Here is a 16,797-nt window from a genome sequence, read left to right as displayed (position 1 = left end):
TCAGGAATGTTATGTGCGAGATTTTGTTGCGAATACGTTAATAAAATATTGCTTAAATTTGTATTTACTTGTAGGGATCGTTGCTCCTCCACAAAACACAAGTGAAAAAATAAAATGTTTTAGTGTTTCCCTCAACACACAATAGTAAAAATATTAAGCTTAAGATTAGTTAGTAATTAGCAAATCGCCTCACATGCGGCAGAACATTGGCCGACACACATACTTCGATATCCGAACTTGCGATACTGTCATGCAGGGAACATATACGAGAAACGGGCAAACTTTTACATTCTCAACGAATATAAAACACAAAATATAGGGCAGAACAGAAATTGATAGCACGATTAACTTTGCAAAGGAACCAAGCTGGGTCAGTATTACAATCCTTAAACATACGTAAAAACATTTTTTTTCCAATGATGTTAAGGAACTTGGCTCAGCTGCTCAGCAGATATATAAATACCCCATTATTCTTATATAGTTGGGAACAAAAAAATAATTGAATTTTATTGTTTCCTTAACTAGATGTATGGCCGAAGCCCGCAAGCTCTTCAAGTGATGAATCATTTTTACAGCAAGTGCATACACTTCGGCTGTTGATTGAACGCACATATCCTCTAAAAGAGGACACGCTCTTCATGAATGAATTTCAAATGATCCCAGAGGTAATCATCTTTTTTCGTCGAACTATTTCAGGTGGATGACTTGTTACAGGGCAAGTTTACTTAAAATCGTGCTAGAAAATAAAACGTGAAATCTCAAATACTTAATATATATATATATATATATATATATATATATATATATATATATATATATATATATATATATATATATATATATATATATATACATAACTGAGAAGAAAAAAACCCTTAGTGAAAACAGCAACAACGGACGATTTAATCTTCGACGTTTCGGCCGGAGTCCGGCTTTCGTCAGGAAGAACTTTTACAGATGAACGCGGGTGGTATTTATACAATGCTACGGTCGAGTCCAAATTTCGGAGGGGTATATATATATATATATATATATATATATATATATATATATATATATATATATGCTGGGCCAATTCTTCGCAAGGACAAAGAAAAAGTCGTTTTTGTGTTATATCTTTATTTTATGAGTTCTTGACTTCTAAGAAACAAGCCGGATTTTGAGATTAAGGGAATAGTCACAGGTCGAGCAGATGGGAACTTAGCAAAACTCATAGCCAACTTCAGCACAAACAAAAAATATTTACACGTTTTTTTAATACATATATGTATTAAAAAAACGTGTAAATATTTTTTATGGCTATTTACTATAGTAAATAGCCACATCTTTCTAAAATGGTTCTTTTGTTCTTATCTATTTTTATAAATCATCCAGGACTTGGCTTTTTTGACGGTAATTTACTTGGCTTGAATACTTTGGTTTTTTATAGCCTAAATTATATATGAAATGAAAGCTTAATCCTTCCTATTCAACATAGCAAAAAAAGGTTATTTTAGCGAAAAACTTTTTCGAACACAAAATGCAACTTTAAAGGTAAAAAGAGTACTTCTCTTTTTCTTTTTTTCTTTGTATGAAGAGTCCTTTGAATGATCTATAACAAGGGTCTCCAAACCCCGGCCGGCGGGCGAGATCCGTCCTGCAGTGTCATTCCGACCGGCCCCCGGCCCGCTGGTCCGTCTTTGGTCATTTCGTCGTAATCTCGGGAAACAAAAATATGACAAAAAAATGGATTCCGACGTCTCAATAATAACGAATTCTCTCAGCAGTTACATATTTTCATACGCTTTTGAGGCGTTACCTTTTCTTTTCTGCATAAGCTAAAATGAAACCACCCAGACGAATATAAAACTGATAATAAACATTTAATAAGGCGAACTCGTACATTTAACAGAAAACAAAAGCGCACCGAGCATTCAGCGTTGGTGGCGGAAGGAGACTGACCCGAAGTAGCGTCTTAACGTGGTTTTTAAACACGCGTTATATTCTGGAATGTTCAGAAAAAGAACACTCAATGACAGCCGAGAGTAGGCTGAGACTTTCAAGAAGAGAACAGAATTAGAAAGGAAGGATACAGGTCGAGGGGATATCGAACCCCGTTTCTCCGCCTGGCAGCTGCTTGTGTTGTGAACTTCGCCACGCACGTGACAGTATGATGTAATCCAATGAATAAACCATCAAAATATATTACCAATGTATAGCGAACGTCCGATTCCACCGCGGATTGAAAACGTTAAAAAAAATCATAAAGAAGTATTAGGTGGACTTTTTTTTGTTTTCGTTAAATAATGTCCTGTATTTCAACATGAAAAATGCCAAATCCAATCAATATTGATTCAAGATATTTGTTAAGATGTCATTTAAAACGTCTGGTGGGGTGCATTATTCAATATTTCAGGTTTTGTACCACATCCCAGGTGCAAACACATACGCCTCAACATACGAAAGAACAGACCCAAGACTGTGTGGAATAAGAACTTTCAAGATCATGCCTGATATGGCAGAGTTGGAGCTGGAAATGATGCGCGAGGGCCGAAAGTAAGTATCCATACAGTTTGCTTTATAATAAGCTGCCACTTAAGACCTCCTACACTCTGTAAAACAATGTTGTTGTTTTTGCGACGAAGCACGAGAATAATCGATCCAGACTCACTTCATGAATATTTCGATGCAATGTAGGAAATGGTCTCACAATAGAATCAAATTGGAAATCAAATCTAGAAGACCAGCTCGGAGGAAGTCCCGATATCGACTCCTGGAGTATCATTGTTTGTTTCGTTAGCCGCAACCACTCGTTGAAGCTTTTATTTAAATCAAACTATTTTTGGCTCATGTCTGAACATAAAACAATTCGTAATGTGGATTTTTTGCTCATTTTTCAATATCAAAATATGTGATTTAGGACAGCTTAGTTCTTAAGAAATTCAAAACGCAGCTGAGGGATAAGAAAACAAAATTACCCCCAAACATTCTAGTTTTATTTATATTCAGCTTGATTCGAAGCTCAATACGAACGCGATTTTAAAATGGAAGGGCTTAGATAACTATATTTTCAGGTACCCTGTAAGTCGAAACACAATCAACGTCTAAACATACTTGCACACCTATTAGGCATAATCACTCGGTGACCATTGCTTAAGTAATCAATCGGCTAAATTAATTAAATTGTCCCAATACTGAGAAATGACCCCTATAAAATCATTATATGAATTTTGGAACAATTTATGGGACACCACTTGCCTTGGGGAGTCAATAATTATATTTATCAACGAATACATTTATTTTATTGATTCGGCATACATTCGTGTATTTACATTTCAGGAATGTTGGCAAAAATAAAGTTACGTAGACCTATTTATTTATTTTCCTTATAATAAAGGAAACTTTAGGTAAAGCAGTGGAGGTAGTCTACTGATCTCTCGTTCTCCACATAGGCAGGCAGTTGTAACGTGAAAACGGGAAGTAAAAGCCATAGGAAGACGTTTTTCCTAGTAGGAAGCTATGCAGCTAGCATACCAAAGCTTGTAAACGAGTTTACTCGAACTGTTTGACTGCATGTTGGCAGTGAGGCACAGATAGTACTGGGATCACATTTTTAATGTCGGGTTCAACAAACGACAACGGCAATGTCCGTGGAAACCCCCTATATATTTCACCTTTGGCCAATTCATAACTTTAAAATTTAGACGGCAGTTAATGCATTAGTTGACTTATGGCAGCTTTATGAATTAAATTTACCCCCCCCCCCCTTTTTCAAAGGCTTCCATATCAGTACCAAACTACCATTTATTTGTGATACTTGTAGCAAGATACGATATTGATTAAATGACAACAATACTACTTAGGTATCCATGTCCTGCTATGCGCGTTTCCACTGTTTACAAAAATCACAGTCCACATGTGCTAAATCAGAATCCAGCCAGCGCTTTCTCGCAATAAAAAGTATTCACTAGGAGCCATACTTTTTTTTTTTGTGCAACAAGCAAAGCTTGAGAGTTTAGATTAGGTGCGCTATGTGTGCATCCCGTATAAAGCCCAAAAGGGCTCCGGCATGCGCGTTCACTCTGGTCCATTTGTAGTAGTCCTCAGGGGATGCTAGGTTGAGGTCTCGTGCCTGAGTCAGGGGAAGGAGGCGGTGCTGAAGATTTGGGCAATTCCAGAGAATGTGTCGGAGTCCAACTGCGGACGCCCTGGCAGAGCAGTAGGGGCACGCCGGGCTGGCATCATCGGGGCCTCGGCCCCAGGAGGCCAAGACTGCTGGGGTGACTGCGGAGTCCGTCCGGATCATTGCGAGGAGGACCTCCTCCCGCCGGGGCAGGCCCGCCGGGAGAGGATGTGGGCACGCGGGAATGAGTGCACGCGTAGCGACCCTTATGCGGGCCTTGCCCACGACGAGTGAGGCCTCCGGCTCATCCGGAATGGGGGTGGGATCAGGGGGGGGATGTTCAATCAAGGCTCGAGCGATTTGGTGGGCTTTGTCCTGGTGAGTACCGTGCTGGTGCCCAGGGGTCCAGAGAATCCGGACTTCTTTAGCAGATGTACGATTTAGGGCATGAATCTCATGGCAAATATGTAGTAAAGATCGCGTTGACTTGAGATGTCGGATGGCAGAGGCACAATCCGTGTGAACGCGTACTCGAGTGACATCGGGCATCCGCGTTAGTGCTTGTATGGCGTCTCGAATCGCGTATAACTCGGCGATAAGCGGATCGTCCAACTGTGTGGCGTAGAACGCCGATGTATCAATGGAAGGATGAGATGGACAATGCACTGCGGTAGCGATGCCATGTTGGCACGTTGCTCCGTCGGTGTAGACATCTATCGCGAACTCATCCGAGCTCGGGGCCGCGACCTGCTCTACTCGTGGTGGCGCGGAGCCGGACGGATGCGTGCGGACGGTAGCAGGCTTGTTGGTAGTAATTGTAGTGTAGTACCATGGTGGCGGTGGAGCCCCAACGTACGGAGAGCAGCGGGGAGGTTCCTCGTGCAAAGGAGTGATGGTATGTTTCAGATTGCGAGCTTCTCTTCGTTGATTGACAAGTTGTTCAATAGTGTTCAGTTGCGCATACTCGTACAGGTGCCAGGTAGGAGTATGCCGAGGGAGACCAGTCATGCCGCGAATTGCATCCCTATTGATGATTTCAATACTCTTCCACTGAGATGCAGTGAGACGCTGGAACTGAGCTTGGTAGATCAATCGAGGTTGAAGGACGCATTTAACCAGACGTTGGGCTACCTCAGTCCCCGCTCCGCCACATCGTTTCGAGATGCGTCGGATGAGGTGTGTTGTAGACGCCGCTGTCTTGCGTGCCGCTTGAAGCCACTGCTTGGCTGAGCCAGACTGGTGGATGAGGAGTCCCAAGATCTTGGCTTGTGTAACCATCGGAAGCTGTGTCGACCCTATTCTGAGGGGCATGGGAGTCAATGGCAGTTTCTTCCGGGCAGCGTTGTTGCACACATGAAGGAATTGCGACTTCTCGGGAGACACCGTCAGGCCAAAAGTCTTTGTATGGCAGTCTAGTTTATTCAGCCCGGCCTGTAAGGCATTTTGTTGCACCTCTAGGGATGGGTGAACTGACCACATTGTGACATCATCAGCGTAGATTAAAAAACGAAGGTGTTGTATATCAGCGAGAGCCCAGGCCAGGGGAAGGAATGCAATGTTAAATAGGAGTGGTGCAAGTACTGAGCCTTGGGGCACGCCACAGTTCGAGAGGAAATTGGACGACTCGCCATATGATAGACGGACGGCGAAAGTTCTGTCGGTAATGAAGGCGTGGACAGCATTTATGACACGAGGTGGGAGGCCGAGGACCACCATTGCCTCCAACAGTGGGGCGTGAGCGATATTGTCATAGGCCTTTGATATGTCAGTAGCTACAAGTGTGCGAACCAAGTGGCTATAGGGTGACAGATGTAGGACTTCCTTTGCAAGGCGGTCGAGGCCATCTTCCGTTCCGAGATGTTGCCGGAATCCAATTTGGTTGGGGTGATAGAGACAGTGGGCCTCCAGCCACCAAGAGATACGTTTAGCCATCATACGCTCATAGATTTTGCAGATGGTGGGAGTCAGTGATATAGGCCGCAGAGCTGTAAGCCCGGTCGGTGCCTTGCCCGGTTTGGGAATCGGCACTACAATCGAGTGTTTCCATGATGTGGGGAGCTCGCCGGCTTCCCAGATCTTATTGATGATAGCTAGCAAATCTGTGACTGCCTCTCCCTCGAGGTTCTTGTACACTTCGTACGGGAGACCGTCATGTCCTGGAGCAGAGCGGCGACTAGCACTCTCGATGGCGTCTTGGAGCTCAGCCAGAGTGAAGGGCGTAGTGATGCCAGTAGTGTCAGGCATAGCCGTGACAGGGCGCGGGACCGACGGGCTGGCATGTCGAGGGAAAAAGGTATCCGCCGCGCGCGCCGCAAACTCATCGTCGGTGAGCCCCAGACGCAACTGAATGTTGCCAGTCCGGCCTTCAGCTTGGCGAGGTCGTTCTATAGCGTGAAAAGTCCGCCAAAGAGCCTCAGGGTGCTTCGGGTTACTCAACGAGGCACACCAGTCAAGCCAGCGTTGGCGTGTAAGTCGTTTCTCGTGGCGGCGTGCCTTAGCTGCCACGTGGGAAGCCTCATCCTGAAGTTGGTGGTCGTCGGAGTGTAAGGCTGCCAATGTGACCGCTTCAAGTCGCTGTTGCCACAGGCGGAGGAGGTGGGGATCAGGTGTTGGTTGATCACAGTGGACCGTGGTAGTCGTGGTGCAGTCTATCATGGCTTCTTTGATGTCTCTCTGAACTGTTTCTGGGTTCTGCGCCATGATGTTAAGAGATGATCGAAGTTTATCCCAATCGGTAACCTGAACTTGCTTCCGGAGGCGGTTATATGCCGTTGTGAACCATTTGATAATGATCGGAAAATGGTCACTTCCCCAAGTGTCCTCTTCAGTCCTCCATGCCGGATTGCCAGACCCACGCCACCAGGTGAGGTCCGGAGCGTTGGACGGGTTCCCTAGGCGAGTGGGACCCGGCAAGTTGAGAAGATGGAATCCTCGATCGGTGAAGCGATCGTATACTTGACGGCCTCGGGGGGAATCCTGCTTGTACCCCCACTTCGTGTTGGGGGCATTGAAGTCGCCACCCACGATAATAGGTATGTTGGGATGGAGCGAGAGAATGTGTTCAAGCCACCCGAGATTATGACGGACGTTTCCAGGTTTTCCGTAAAAAGAGACTGTCACAACACAATTGTAGCGTGTCCGGACGAGGACAGCCACTACCTCCTGGCGGGAGGTGCACCATTTTGATAGGTCTATTGGGGCGTGCTGAAGATGATCTTTGATATAGATAGCCGCTTTGCCGGGCCTAGAGGGCTCGGAGTCGGAGGTCGTTAAATGCCGGGCATCAGTAATGGACGGTGAATGGTAGCCGCAGTACGTGGGGATACGAATGAGTTCCAAATGTTCTTGTACAAGGATGAGCCATGGATTGAGCAGACGATACAATATTCTAGTGCGTAGTTCCCCAAACGTTTGACGGCTACTACGACAATTCCACTGTAATATGTGGAGCGGAGGGGCTGGACGACACTCTACTGTCGACTCATCCATCGCTGCAGGATCATAAGAACGGCATCTAGGGAGGATTGCATTGCAGCGATTTGACTTGTAAGTGTGTCCAGTGCTTTGGCCACGGACAGCAAGTGACCGGTTACATCATCAATGTTGACATTTTCTGCCGCTGAGGGTGACCGGGCCTCCTGACCACGCCGTGGGGTACGAGACGGCATGTTCTTGGCACCCCTGGGTAGATGACAGCTGCTGGATTCTTGCGAAGCTCCATGTAGATCTTGAGACGAATGTTGAGATGTGGCCGTCTTTCGTGGCGGTTGCTGAAGTTTCCTAGTGGCCTTGACAATCGCTGCGTACGAGGGTTGTAGTGCCCCAAGGCCGTCGTTTGATGATACCGTGTGATCACTTTCCTCCTCTTCCCCTTCTTCGGCTAGGGCTTGGAATCGATTTTTCGTCAAAATCGATGCTTTGCCGGTATGAGGAGCGGGCTTGTCAGTCTTACGGGATTTAACATCCGCCAGCTTCTTCTTTCTTGGACACTTTGGTGAGGCAATTGAGTGATCGTTAGTGCGGCATAAGCCACACTGGTAGCGCGCGCTGCCGTCAGCGTTGACCAATTCAGGGTTCACAGTTTGTACAGGACAGAAGGCCTTCATGTGTCCTGGTTGGCAGCAACGGTAGCAGATAACCGCAGATGGCTTGTATTCTCGTGGGCGCAGGATCGCCCCGAGGTGATAGATGATTTCAGGTATTTGCTGCTCACCTTGAACGGTTAGGAGGTATGTGTCTCCCTTGCCTAGTCGGCGAGCCGCCAGAATTCTGTGAGATGGTGTACGGAGATCAGGTACAATATCTTGATCAGGGTGGTCGGGTACAACGCCTCTCACTACACACCGATGGACGTTCGGACCTGAAGCTAGATACGTTTGCACCTGCACGGCTCGATTACCCTGCTGTTGAACAGTCAATAACTTTGTTAGCTGGAAGGCGTCCTCTAGCGTGGAGACGTATGCCGTGGCAGAATTCGATGGCTTGTGACGATTTAGCCCTTGGTAGGCAGTGGCGGAGATGACTGCAAAGATTGCTGTTTCAATCTCCCGCGTCGTCACTTGATAAAAGTCCATTTGCTCCCGAGGCCGGATGTTCACCTTGTACATTTCGGTAGGTTTCTTTTGGGCCGACGCTGTGTTCCTAGCTTGGGGAGTCGAGCACGTTGCCGATACACTTGGTCCGGCCGTTTGCGGTACCACTTCATTCGTTTCCATTGAATCGATTTGTGACTGCGGCGTCGGGGGCGAGGTACTCACCTCAGGTGCGATCGGAGCCGAGGCGGACATCATGCCTAGGCGTAGCTCGGGTGAGCTAAGCCTCGCCCGGGTGTCATTTGAATCGGTGGGCCCGGGTGTCGAGATCTCTCCCGGCCTGGGGCTCCCTGTGATTCCTTTCTTCGCTTTGGGTCGTCGGAGTCCCGGAACGGTAGTTTCGACGTCGGTTGAAGCCGATTTTCTTTTCAAAGATGCGAAAGCGACGAAGCTCGGAATAGCCACGTCAGTCTTTAACACGCGCTGCACGCGCCTCTGGGAGCCATATTTGTGGGTGCTGTCTAGAGCGCATGCTCAGAACGAGCCCTCATTAATAGGCTGCTAAGACCAGCCATTTTGACGGTGTGGAATGCACGTTGCAAAAGAACCCTGGAAGCTAGCCATCAGCACGCGCTCAGCAGTCGCGCACACAGCTATGGCCGCCAGTGAATACTTCCTATAGACTGATTTTACCAAACGTTCGGAGGATGTGTGACGCTGCCATAACTTTAGTTTATTAGCGGCGAGATGTTTTTGGTGGTGCCCAGAGCCGTAAATGTAGAGAGTTTGGCCATTCGTTGGGAAGTATAGGAGACAAATGAGAAGGCGCCATTGGCCGAAAGTGGGCTGGGCGTGTTCCAGGGCGTCTTCAAAAATTTGAATGGGACCAACCAGAAGCCGGAAATAATACCCTGGCGGTGGTCGCGAGAAACAAACCTGATAACTGCAATGAAGTAACTCTCAATGGCTGAAAATATGGTACACGTGATGTTTCAATCACGTTAATCCAAAATGATGGTGGAAGAGTGCGACTAGCGGAACGATCGACATAATCCTTACGCCAAGCGCCGAGGGCCGGGAATCTGCCGTCCGAACGGTCACACTCTGTCCGCGCAAAACAGATTTGCGCGGCGCATTCGGTTCTTACATCCTTCTGCATGGTCATGATCAAAACAACACGTGGACCCTATTTTCAACCGCAAAGAGTTACTACACTTCACTCTTACGCGCTTATTAAAACCATATACGAACATAGACTTTTGATCAGAACTGTTTGCCGCTACCACCGCTAGGGGATTCTTTTCGGTTTCTGGTTGGTCAAGAGAGCATGCCAAGCCCTCTTTCCGACTCTGCCGCACGCCCTGACTCTGCCCGCGCCTCCCATTGACCAAACTCTCTACATATACGGCTCTGGTGGTGCCCTCGTATGGTTCCCTCTCGTGACGTCATTACCTTGCGAACAACAAGTTCGGTGGTGTTTGTAACTAGCACGGTGGAAGCTCGGAATTATTGCGCTCTCAGAGCAACGCTGCCAGCACCGTCAAAGTTAAAATTCTTACATTCCTCTTAGTTTTGTCCATAAGCCTATCCTTTACTGACGTCACGGTCAGCATTCGGCCAATTGTGGCAGGTCGACCACAACGACGCTTTCGATCGCTCACGTGGCCAATAGGAGGCAGTCTGCAGCGCACGAGACGGTTCATGCCATTTCGTGCATTGCATGCGCAGAGTTCCAGCGAAGTCGTCGCACGAGCAAAGAGACTGAAGTTCCACTTTCCATCATGAATAGTGGTGGCGGTGGCGTAGCCATACTGGCTGGTGAGATCGGTCTATTGCGGCCAGCCAGAAAGCGCGCGTCGGTAACGCACAAACACAACTATGAACGCGACCTTATAGGCTTTCATGGAAAGGTATATACTTGGGGGCAACTTTTCTTGGCAAAAAAGCCAAAGCTGTGGGTACCCGTGCTCTCGCGCCCATTGAGCGCCTATCACAGCTGAGCTCGAGGTGTAGTCACCTCTTCAGAAAGAAATAAAATGTTCTCCCAGAGAATAGAGTGGTAAACAAAAACAACTGAAAATTATACATCATTCACCCTTAAAGGAGCAATGCAGCGATATTCAATTGGAATGCGTGTCAGTGTACACGAGCTTACTGACACTAGTGGGACTCAAGGATACTCGCACGCAACGCCACTGGCCAGCCAAAGATACTTTTGTGTCCATGTAGCACGTGCTTGAGGCTTGTCGATGTTGGTTGCTTTTGTATGTCGCTTTAAGGCCTGTTCGCACATACAGCGGAGCGCTAAGTTAAGCCTGGTTCAGACAGTTGCGTTTCACTGCGTTTGACTGCGTTGCGGCAGCGAAAAACCAGGACATCCCTGCTGCTTATATCGCGTGCCAAGGGGATTCCTTGAATTGGATTCCATGCTTCATACGAAGGACAGATGTGCCGGTGACTCGCTTTCGGTTCTCGACGCAACGCAGTCAAACGCACTCAAACGCAACTGTCTGAACTGGCCTTTAGCGCTACGTGACCGCTCCAAGGAGCGCTCATGTGGCGCTTCCTATAATGCGTGACTTCTATCTAATATACCGCGTGATTCGTGCTTTAGTAGCGCCTTGTTAGCGCTCCAGTAGCGCAGCGCCTTGTTAGCTCTGCAGTGGCGCCTTAGCGCTTCTTGTACCGCGGTGCTGCGGATGAGCGCGTGCACTGCGGTTCCGGTTTTTGCGGTTGGATGTGCATCAACAGTACCATGGCGGACATGTGGGACGCTGAAATAGAAACGCGACAAATGCTCTTATATACGCAATAAGTGGATATGTGCGCAGACGACTTAACGCCCAGAAGAGCCTTCTGGGTGCGCGAAATCTTTCGCCACCGAGATATCAGCGGGTCTCCGGCGACGAACCATGTTCCCAGGCTGAGGGACCGAGACACAGAGCTCTTTCGAAAGTGATTATTTTTAACTGCGTGTTTTTGAAACCAGGGTCACGCATATCAAGTGGAAAGCGCAGAGATCGTACCCAATCAATTAGTCGCTCAAAGTCCATGACTCTGGATTGTCTGCCCGACATTTTTCTTGCAGAGGGGCTCTTTTACTTCCCCTTCTTTCAATGCCAAACGAAAAGCAACAACGAAATCGCCGTGCGCGCGCTGTTTTGCAGCAGCAAGCACGGCACAAGGAGTGTGAGAGCGCTTACACTGAGCTCCTGAAGTGCTAACCGAGCTCCTACTGAAGCTAGGGTGCCCACATGTCTGTCTGTCTCAGGGTGAAGACATCCATTGTTGCCCTGAATGTGCCAGCGCGTGACGGGCTCGCGCACTCGGTGCGTGACTTGGGCGGTGAAATGGCGTCTATACCTTAGCCAAAGCTACGAGCTCGAGCTGAGTGACACCAGATTGCGCGCATTTCAAAATACATAAAAAACGATTGGGCGGAAAAATGGCGGAGATGTCACCACTCAAGCAAAAGCGCGCGTGTGTATGAAGGCACTCTAACTGAAGCGCTTCTGTAACGCTAAATGAGCGCCTACTGGAGCGCTTTTGAAGCGCTAACCGAGCGCTAGGTCACGCGCAAGTCGGTGCCACATGAGCGCTGCTTCCAGCGCTGATGAAGCGCTAACTGAGCGCTCCACTGTATGTGTGAACCGGCCTTTAGTGATGCTGGGCTAATTCAAAAATAATCACTGTCTTTATATATTTTTAAGTTTTAAGATTTTGACGTTACAACTTAGTAGTTTACTCAGGTGCATGCAATGTTAGTGACGTGCTGGCTTTCGCCACGTAACTGCGCTTACGTAGGATTATGCCGCTCCTATTATAAAACGACATATCGAACACTAATACCTTCAAATATAAAAATAACTCCTAAGAGAGCATTCCCACTGCCTCAGTTTTGCCACACTCATCTTATGTTTCGTGTTTTTTTTTTATGTTTTTTTTTAAATCTTCAAGCGGAACCATATACGGAGTATCCAAGTTTCATTCGGACATGAATGCAATTTCGCCAACCCAAATCTCTCTTCCGGATAAATATGGTAACCTTCTTTTTCTAAGTATTCGTGTAGATGTTCTAAAGTACATTAAACAGTTTTCTCTTGTAGATAATTGTTCTAGTTACGCGTAAAAAAAAATTATAACCTTAACGAAGGCGGAGTGTAATGTCACTTGTCAGGAATAATATTCCGAAAGATCGTTCGATATCCTATTTCAACCCCTCGAAACAAAGTTATAGACAATATTATCAGACTATAGTAAAATATCAAAAATAATACGAGTTTTTTATTATCAAATCTCGTGCCTCTACTTTCCCGCATACTTTTGCAACAACCAACCACTGCCATTTACTGAAAGACTTCTGCGAATGACGAATAATCGAAAACAATTAAAGCTTTGAGAAAATCGAATTTCGGAGCCAGAACACTATACGTTCCTGCTAATTAATTTCTTGGCTCTTAACAGTAAATTTAACTGAGAGAAACAAAGAAAGGAACGTTATATTGCCACGTGCGTCGGCGAGCGAGCGCGTGCATGGTCGAGTGGTTACCGCGCTTGATTTTCGTGCAGAGGCCCAGGGTTTTATTCTTGTCAGTTTCGCCTTTCATTTATTCTTTCAGTTAATGTTCTGGTAAATTTGAGAACTCTGTTGCTTGTTCGAGGTCCGAATGTTCTAGTCGCCGAACCTACCAGGCCGATTGTTCCAGAAGCCAACGCGTGTACATAAAGGGCTCTGCGTGGCGATCCGCGGTCAGTCTCGCCCCAGCGTTCGACGCTGCTGCTACCCCGCCATCGACAATCGCGACGCGCTAGTGTGATCTTCCGTTTGTTTTTTTTTGTTTTTTTTTTTGTTCTTTGTTTTGGGGGGGTACCAGTTCGCCCTATTAAACGTGTAGTTTGTTTCAGTTTTCATCGCTTCAATTGTCATTCATGACAATATGAAACAGCGCGCAACAACTAAGACGGGAGAGAAGGACATGGGAAGAACGCTCTGTCGAGAAAAGGATTGTTGTGCTTCCCCAGGACATGTTAAACTTTAGCACGACCATTCATGGGAACTTAAAATTGGCTTAGGTATATTTATCCGAAGAAGGTCAAGAGTGCTGCATTGAAGTTGTGGAGAGGTCTGGAGCTGGCGGCATTAGAGAAAGACATCAAGAAGAGCAAGATCGGTCGCCTAGAGGTGAAAACTCAGAAAACGGGCCTACGATTTAAAACAATTGTTGCTGAGAATGGCGCTTGGCAGAAACTGGTTAGCCGGAACCTTCAGAAACACCTATTGAATTATTTGTCCCAGTTTTTCTACGGAAATCACAAGCTGTAATGAAGTAGGAGATTTAAATATTTCAACCACACAGAGGTGTCCATGTAAGATTTCTGGTATTTTGTAGGCTAATGCTTCTGAGCCATAATTTGTCCGTATTTTGAGTTTTATGTAAGTTTTATTCCGCAGCTCGTATTGAGTTGTTTTAGTATGATAAGTTTCAGAAAATTTATTTTGTTCATTGTTGTAGTAATAATATATTTCCATGGCTAGTTTTTGCGTATACAGCATTTTATATCCAAAAATTTATACTTTTTTGAAGTATCGAGCTGAATGATCGGTGAAGTGAGCGCCTCCAATACAGCGAACTGCTATTTTCTGATGCCTAATAACCTATCTAGATTGGTTTTAGTGGTGGTTCCCCATACTAACAAGCAGTAATGTAGGTGCGATGGTATTAGACTGTAGTAGAACTGGCATTTTAGCCAACTAGGGAGACCTTCTATAGTTCGTATATGATGCCTGTGGATAGAGATATCTTAGAATGGGCATGGTTTATATGGTGGGTCCAGCTTAGTATTTCTTCGAAGAAAACGCCAAGGAATTTTAGGAAGGTTACTCGCTCCAGTTACACGTTTTAAATGTTATTTTAATATTACTACCTAGTTTCTTAAGACCAGGTTTAAAAATAACGTATTTTGTTTTGTTAATATTTAGTTCTAGTTCGTTGGAGTTAAGCCAGAATTCAAGCTCGCGCAACCATACATTTGATGCACTCTCGATAACACAAATACCTTTATCTGTATAAAACACATTAGTATCATCTGCGTAAAGTATAATCTCTGGAGTTTTAGGTATATTTATTATATTATGAATATAAATAAGGAACACTAATGGCCCTAGAATTGATGCTTGAGGTACGCCATACCTTATTTTTCTTGGTCAGATTCAAATTTCTTTATTTTTACATATTGTGACCTGTCAGATGGATAGCTGCGAGTTAAATCTCAAGCTATTCCCCTTATACCATAATATTATCACTTTAATAAAATAATGTCGTGTTTAATTGAGAGACGCATATGACTAAACAAACAGGGGGAAGCAACTGCGTAACATAAACTTTTGTTTATCTGCACAAAATAGAGAGAACGTATGCTTGGATGCGTGTTGATACAAAATTGATTTGCAGGTTTATATTTCTAGGTTCGTTTTAATAAAAATTTAGTAATCAGTTCAGTGCTCGCCGCCCTGAATCTTCTTACCCGTCATCGCTGTTTAGCGCGCTATTTCATATATTGCTTAAACATTCACTAACCCTCCCACATCGCCACTGTAATTGAGACAGAAACACTTTTTATTTGTATCGTTAGCGTTTTAACATTTCTAAGTAATTTCATAATGGACCCCTTGCTTCGCACAAAGAAACCCGTTGTTGCAAGCTATGGCCGCTGAATCTTCGCGAAGACAATGTAAAAAGGGGTTTATACTTTGTTTCCAAGTGGGTGAGAGCGCAGCCAACGCTACGAGCCGTAATATTTCTCCAAGAAACCGATAAACAGTTCATTCCAACCGTCAATTGACTTTTGCATTCTTGCAGTAATCTCCATGCGATATTCCTAACGTTCCGTTTATAGTAGGTGGGGATAAGATTCGCCATAAACCCCGTAGTAAAAAAAGTAATACGGACGACTCTAAATTACGAGAACATATAATGTAACATATATATAAAACTTATATAAAACTAATATGCGCCTTACATAAGAGGGATCGGTTTCCGAATGTGTTATCTCACGGTAGCTCGGAGCATGTGGAGCGAAAGCCCGCGCTGCAATAGGCAGGGACACTGGGTTCAATCCCCAACTCTGCCCGTTTCAATGTATATCTGTATTGTACCGGCGTGTGGTCGTATCACCACGGCGTGGTGCTCGTTAAAGACCTCAGGCCAGCAGATATGTACTAAAATGGATAAATTTCTAACCCAACTGAGAGACAAGTCACCTGTTCAGGCAGATAAACATCCGGCTGTCCAAACATACAACACAATAATATTTTATATGTAAGTTATAGAAGTTCTGATATGTTTACTGCACAAATCATGTATGATTTCTTTTTCCTTTTCAATAGGGTTGCGGCGGGTGTTAATATCGAATTTCAAGGACTGCTACGTATTAAAAAAAGTCGACACCAATTGGGCTCCTTGTATGTATTCTAATTACATGAATTTGGTACAATTAGGGGTGACAAGTCTCGAGGAATCGGTAAAACATGATTCATGTGTCTAATGTTGAAGTATCACGAACTGAGGCAGCAAAGTTAAGCTAATCTTAAAAGCTGACTCTCACATCTGACTTTGAGTGTGATCGAGTGCATATACTTACTTTTAACCGCTACTACCATGAAACACACTCGCAAACTGACGCTATCTATTGAGTTGCCTTGTTAACGTTTCGAATTTGTATTCATGCTGTTCGATTTTAGTTCGAACGGATTTCGTCTTAAAAGAGGGAGTGAAGGCTAGGCAAGTTTCGTCGTCACCATGTATGCATCAGACTCCGCGGAGATGAAATGAGAGGATAATCTTCGTGGTAAGCTGGAAATTAGCTAAAAATACGGCATTTAACTTCTTTTAAATATTGGTTTTATGGTGTGATATTTTACAATTGTAGGGTTAGCGTCAATTGCTATTAAAGGCCTGACCAATTTACAAAATTTCAAACATCTAATATATTTTTATATATTATTACATGCTCACGTTTTTTAGCTCCATTTAAAAGTTGCGTGATCAAAGAGCTCCGTAAGTCCTGCCCACAAAAATGTTTAGACAAGTGACAAGGTACGTCAATTTTAGGTGGAGCGATCTACGAGCCCCTGCGCAGATGGTGGCAACCTTAGTAACATTC

At 45.2% G+C, this 16,797-nt stretch overlaps 1 protein-coding gene across 1 annotated transcript in view; it reads left to right on the top strand.

Annotated features, from left to right (window-relative positions):
• LOC115322847 overlaps positions 1-16,797 on the top strand; it is a 36,699-nt gene that overhangs the window by 19,513 nt on the left and 389 nt on the right. Inside the window, exons 6-10 of the mRNA XM_042294573.1 lie at positions 526-665; positions 2,396-2,535; positions 12,592-12,674; positions 12,829-12,831; positions 16,022-16,096. Of these exons, the coding sequence (XP_042150507.1) occupies positions 526-665; positions 2,396-2,535; positions 12,592-12,674; positions 12,829-12,831; positions 16,022-16,096 (441 nt within the window). The remainder of the gene's footprint in view (positions 1-525; positions 666-2,395; positions 2,536-12,591; positions 12,675-12,828; positions 12,832-16,021; positions 16,097-16,797) is intronic.

Source organism: Ixodes scapularis, unplaced genomic scaffold (assembly GCF_016920785.2).
Source record: "Ixodes scapularis isolate PalLabHiFi unplaced genomic scaffold, ASM1692078v2 PGA_scaffold6__148_contigs__length_123643588, whole genome shotgun sequence".
NCBI lineage: Eukaryota > Metazoa > Arthropoda > Arachnida > Ixodida > Ixodidae > Ixodes > Ixodes scapularis.
Note: the sequence above shows the minus strand (reverse complement) of the source record. Positions and strands in the feature narration are given on the sequence as shown.